Source organism: Sinocyclocheilus grahami, unplaced genomic scaffold (assembly GCF_001515645.1).
Source record: "Sinocyclocheilus grahami isolate Dianchi unplaced genomic scaffold, SAMN03320097.WGS_v1.1 scaffold1748.1, whole genome shotgun sequence".
Taxonomy (NCBI): domain Eukaryota; kingdom Metazoa; phylum Chordata; class Actinopteri; order Cypriniformes; family Cyprinidae; genus Sinocyclocheilus; species Sinocyclocheilus grahami.
In genome coordinates this window covers 35,085-40,765 of record NW_015506927.1, presented here as the reverse complement: position 1 = coordinate 40,765, position 5,681 = coordinate 35,085, and the positions used below count along the sequence as shown (strand labels likewise).

The 5,681-nt window shown below is 42.0% G+C and overlaps 1 protein-coding gene across 1 annotated transcript in view; it reads left to right on the top strand.

Moving 5' to 3' along the window:
- Positions 1-1,205, top strand: part of LOC107572414 (mitochondrial sodium/hydrogen exchanger 9B2-like) — an 11,978-nt gene extending 10,773 nt beyond the window's left edge. The window contains exon 6 of the mRNA XM_016258846.1: positions 1,122-1,205. Coding sequence (XP_016114332.1) covers positions 1,122-1,205 — 84 coding nt within the window. The remainder of the gene's footprint in view (positions 1-1,121) is intronic.
- Positions 1,206-5,681: the final 4,476 nt, after the last annotated feature.

The following is a 5,681-nucleotide window of genomic DNA, read 5'->3' as shown; positions in this document are numbered from 1 at the left end:
AAAAACCCTCTCTAAATCCAGCACTTTTAGAAAACTACCCCTAGAAGGTATCCCTTCTTCCATTCATTGCAAAGACACTTGAGCGAGTTGTGTTCAACCAACTCTCTATGTTTCTTGCACAGAACAACCTCCTGTAAAACAATCTGGCTTCAAAAGCGGCCACTCAACTGAGACTGCCCTGCTCTCGGTTACTGAAGCCCTGAGACTGGCAAGAGCAGCTTCCAAATCCTCAGTACTCATCTTGCTGGACCTGTCTGCTGCTTTTGACACAGTTAACCAGCAAATCCTCCTGTCCACCCTCATGAAGATGGGCATCTCAGGAACCGCACTCCAGTGGATCAAGTCTTACCTCTCAGGTAGGTCCTTCAGGGTGTCTTGGAGGGGTGAGGTTTCTAAGGCACAACTTCTTGCTATTGGGGTTCCTCAAGGCTCAGTGCTTGGACCACTTCTCTTCTCCATCTACATGTCATAATTAGGATCCGACGGTAGCTGGTCGCATTGCAGCCTGTCTGATTTCTGACTGAATGAAGGACCATCACCTTCAGCTCAACCTTGCTAAGACAGAACTGCTCAAGGTCTCAGCCAACCCAGAACTTCATCACAACCTCTCTATACAGCTGGGTTCATCAACCATAACTCCTTCCAGGACAGCCAGGAACCTAGGAGTTGTGATCGATGATCAGTTAAGCTTCACAGACCACATTGCTACAACGGCCCGGTCCTGCAGCTTTGTCTTATACAGCATTAGGAAGATTAGACCCTTCCTGTCAGAGCAAGCTGCACAACTCCTTGTCCAAGCTCTTGTTCTCTCCAGACTGGACTATTGTAATGCTCCCTTGGCAGGCCTTCCTGCATGCACTATCAAGCCTCTGCAACTGATCCAGAATGCAGCAGCGAGAGTGGTCTTCAATGAGCCAAAAAAAAGCTCACGTTACTCCTCTCCTCATCAGGTTACACTGGCTACCAGTAGCAGCTCGCATCAAATTCAAGGCACTGATGCTTGCCTACAAGACCACCACTGGCGCTGCACCAATATACCTAAACTCGCTAGTTCAAACTTATGCGCCCTCCAGAAGCTTGTGTTCTGCAAGTGAACTGTGCCTTGTGTTGCCATCCCAAAGAGGAACAAAATCACTCTCACAGACCTTTTCCTGGACTGTGCCCGGCTGCTGGAACGACCTCCCGATCTCAATTCGAGCAGCTGAATCTTTAGCCATTTTCAAAAAACATCTAAAGACACATCTTTTTCGCCAGCACCTGACCAAGTAATACTAACACTTACCTATTTTATTCTGTTCTGTTCTATTCCATTCCATTGTAAAAAAAAAAAAAAAAAAAAAGCACCCTAGCTACGTGTACTGTGCTAGACTAAATCAGACTTGGCATGGCACTTGTATACTGTTGTTGTTCTCTTGTCGGTCTGATTGCTTCTATTGTTCTCATTTGTAAATTGCTTTGGATAAAAGCGTCTGCTAAATGATTAAATGTAAATGTATAATGCAACACAGATTGCTAAAGTCATCAGATTTTACTAACAGAGCTGCCAATCTCTGTGTGAAAATAACATCATGATGCTGCCATCTTTCTGAAGTCATTTAACCCTCTGTAATCTGGCTCCAAATCTCTGAATATCTACAAAATAGTGCATTACTCTGTAAATATACATGCATGACATTTAATATTTTGGCTTTCATCACTATACGTGTTTATCTTTCTTTAGAAAAAATATTAATAAAATCAGAAATTGGAGCTTGATACACTTTTAAAATTTGACTGATTTGAGATGAAATGAGATGTGCTTATTAATCTAGTGAAGTGAATGTGTGTGCAGTCAGATGTGGTGCTGCGGCGCTGCGGTCTGCTGCTGGGTCTGTCCGTGTTCAGTGTTTTCGGCAGTCTGGCCGCGGGTCTGGGCGGCGCCGGCGGTCTCTGCACACTCGTCCTGGCCTTCATCGCTGGACTCAGCTGGGCAGAACAAAAGGTGAAAGAGCTTCTCCACGACTGTCTAGTTTAGACTGTGTTCTGCACTCGCTGTCACTTCATTAGGAACATTCAGATCTCTCATCCGACTGCTAGAGTTCTGCTTTCACTCGTCATTCATGTGGTCAGAGCTCCTAAATATGACACTTCCGACTTCCCTTGAAGGCCACATTACAGCTGTTTGTGTGTGTGTGTGTGTAAGTGTGTGTGTGTCTGTCTGTCTGTGAGTTTGTGTGTGTGTGTGTATGTGTGTGTGTGTGAGTGAGTGTGTGTGTGTGTGTGTGTGAGTGTGTGTGTGTCTGTCTGTCTGTGAGTTTGTGTGTGTGTGTGTATGTGTGTGTGTGTGAGTGAGTGTGTGCATGTTTATGTGGTTCATGAGGACACAAATTTGTATAATAACATGGGTGTGACATAGGTATTACAACGAGAAGGTGATTTATGAGGACATTTTCTGTGTCCCCGTAATTCAAAAGGCTTATAAATAATTCAGAATGACTTTTTTTGAAAATCTAAAAATGCAGAAAGTCTCCTGTGAGGGGTAGGTTTAGGGGTAGGGTTGGTGTAGGACAATAGAATATACGGTCTGTACAGTATAAAAACCATTACGCCTATGGAGAGTCCCCATAAACCATAAAAACAAACCTGTGTGTGTGTGTTCAGGCTCCAGTGGCGGCGGTGGTGGGCCGGTTTTGGGACATCTTTCAGCCGCTCTTGTTTGGTCTGATTGGAGCAGAAATTAAAATCTCGTCTCTCAGTGCTTATACTGTCGGTCAGTCACAGAATCTCACACAAACCCTTCTGTTTTTACATTCTAACTCAAGCATTGTTTCACATACCTGTCAAGCCTTTTTTGTTTGTGTCTAAAAACCCAAACTACTGCAGCAGGACACACACACACTGGGTGAGCAACACACACACACACACACACTCAGAAACACACACACACACACTCAGAAACACAAACACACACACACACACACTCAGAAACACACACTCACACACACACAGAAACACACACACACACACTCACTCTCTCACACACACACACTCTCCCACACACACATCAAATATGAGCACATACCACACGTCTGTTGTTTCATGATAAAATATGAATCCTTTAAGTCTGCTTTAACACATCCTGAAAAGAGGGAGAGAAATGTCACTAATTGGTCTGATGGTGCAGTAAGTGCCTATGTATTGTCAAATATGGCAAATTCAAGGGTCATAAAACAAGATTAATATAGTACAAACTGCCCATACTTTGGATTTCATTAGTGCAGTAGCCCTAGTATGGAGCCCTTATGTCTGCTTTAATACACTATCAAACAGATCCGAGAAAAGTGATAGTGAATTTGACTAATGGTGCAATAATTGCCTGTGTATTGTCAAATATGCTAAGTTCAAGGGTCCATAAAATAAGACTGGAAACGTAAAAACTCACCCAATATTTGGATTTGATTAGAACAGTAGTCCTAGTATCAAATGCTATTGTCTGTTTTAATAAATCATCAAAGAGTTCAGAGAAACGTGATAGTGAATTTGACGGTGCGATAATCGCCTGTGTATTGTCAAATATGCCAAGTTCAAGGGTTCATAAAATAAGATTGGTAAAGTAAAAACTCACCCAAATTTGGATTTTCTTAGAGCAGTAGCCCTAGTATAAAACCCTTATGTTCGTTTTAAGGTGTCCTTAAAGACGGCTGAGAAAAGTGATAGCAAATTGGGCTGATGGTGCAATAATCACCTGTGTATTGTTAAACATGCCAAGTTTAAGGGTCCATAAAATAAGACTAGTAGTGTTAAAACTGCCCAAAATGTGGATTTAGTTAGACCAGTAGTACTAATATGAAGTGAATTGGGCAGATGGCGCAATAATCGCCTGTGTATTGTTAAATATGCCAAATTTTAGGGTTGATAAAATAAGACTGCTAATGTAAAAACTAGCCAACATTTGTATTTAATTAGACCCATAGCCCTAATATGTAGCTCTTCTGTTTGCTTTAATACAACATCAAATATTTCTAAGAAAAATGATAGCAAATTGGGCTGACAGTGCAATAATCACCCATGTATTGTCAAATATGCCAAGTTTAAGGGTCCATAAAATAAGACTGGTAAAGTAAAAGCTGCCCAAAATTAGTATTTTATTAGAGCAATAGCCCTAGTATGAAGCACTTATGTCAAATTGAATGCACTCTCAAAGCAGGTGGAGAACATTTGCTGTGAAATGGGCTGATGGTGCAATAAGCGCCTTAGTGTATTGTCAAATATGCCAAGTTAAAAGGTAAAGTAGTAACTGCCTCAAATTGGGATGTTCCTGAAGGTATTTTTTTTATCAGACTGTGTGTTTGTGTGTTTATAGCAGTAATGATCACTTGATTTGATTGTCTGTTTGTAGATGATGGCGAGCGTGAGAGCACTCATGTCGACGGTCTGGAGTCCAAACTCTGAATCTCAACATGCTTTCATGAGCTGGTGTCGTTCACACTAAACCTTGATCCGTGCTTGTCTGAGCTTTAGTAATACTGTTCTGCCTGTATGTGACAGCAAGCTTCTGTACAGTAAAACACTGTCTCTGTACTCATGTGTTTGAGTGTTTAAAGCAGAAATGTGCAGTTGATCTGGAACACAATCCACTGATCAGTAAAATATGAAAACATAAGTCATTAAGCTCATGTTGTAATGATGGCTTTAATAACGCATTGGAGTTTTCATGAATCACATGAGTCCCTGCTGATACAAGTCACTTCAACCACTGTAAAGATAGACATCATGATACAGTAATTCTGTCTGGAACTTGTCTTGTCGCTATACTGAGACGTTACTAATCGAAATGAAAGCTGTGTCCTATATTTCTTAAATGACTGCTGATTAAATTTCCATCTCTGCTTATGTGACCAGTGAGAAACGTTAAACTCACATCAGCCTTTGGCAACGGCTTATATTCACTTAAGAGCGACTGTATTTTCATTTATGCTTTTGAGAGCTGCTTAAAACAAATAAAAGTGACTTGACATCAGCACCAACACAAACACACGCCTTTAGTTCCTTTGTTGAGGAACAGTTCGATTCAGAACAGAAACCCATAAACTCGATGACGAGCAGCAGATGAAGTTTGGATCAGCTGAAAGTTTATTGAAGTCAAAGTTCTCCAGATCGCCAGCTGTCATGGTTGATCTTCACGTTTCAGAATGAGTCCAAAATAAAACCAGCAGAACAAAAGAACAAGTCCAAACTGAAGCCCTCTGATCATAATATGATCAAAATCCAGCGTTTGAAAACAATGAATAAAAACAGAACAATAGCATATCACTGTTAAACACTGTTCATGTGCTCAGATGCTCATATACACAGATCACCGCTAACATTAGAGTGTGTCTGTGTGTGAGTGTGTGTGCGTGCGAGCGTGTGCGCGTGTGTGAGAGAGCGTGTGTGTGTGTAAGTGAGTGAGTGAGTGTGTGTGTGAGTGTTTGTGTGTGAGTGTGTGTGTGTGTGAGTGAGCGTGTGCGTGTGTTTTTGCGTGGTGTGTGTGTGTGTGTGTGTGTGTGAGTGAGTGTGTGTGTGAGAGAGTGAGAGTGTGCGTGTGCGTGTGTGAGTGCGTGTGTTTGTGAGTGAGCGTGTGTTTGTGCGTGGTGTGTGTGTGTGTGTGTGTGTGAGTGAGTGTGTGTGTGAGAGAGTGAGAGTGTGCGTGTGCGTGTGTG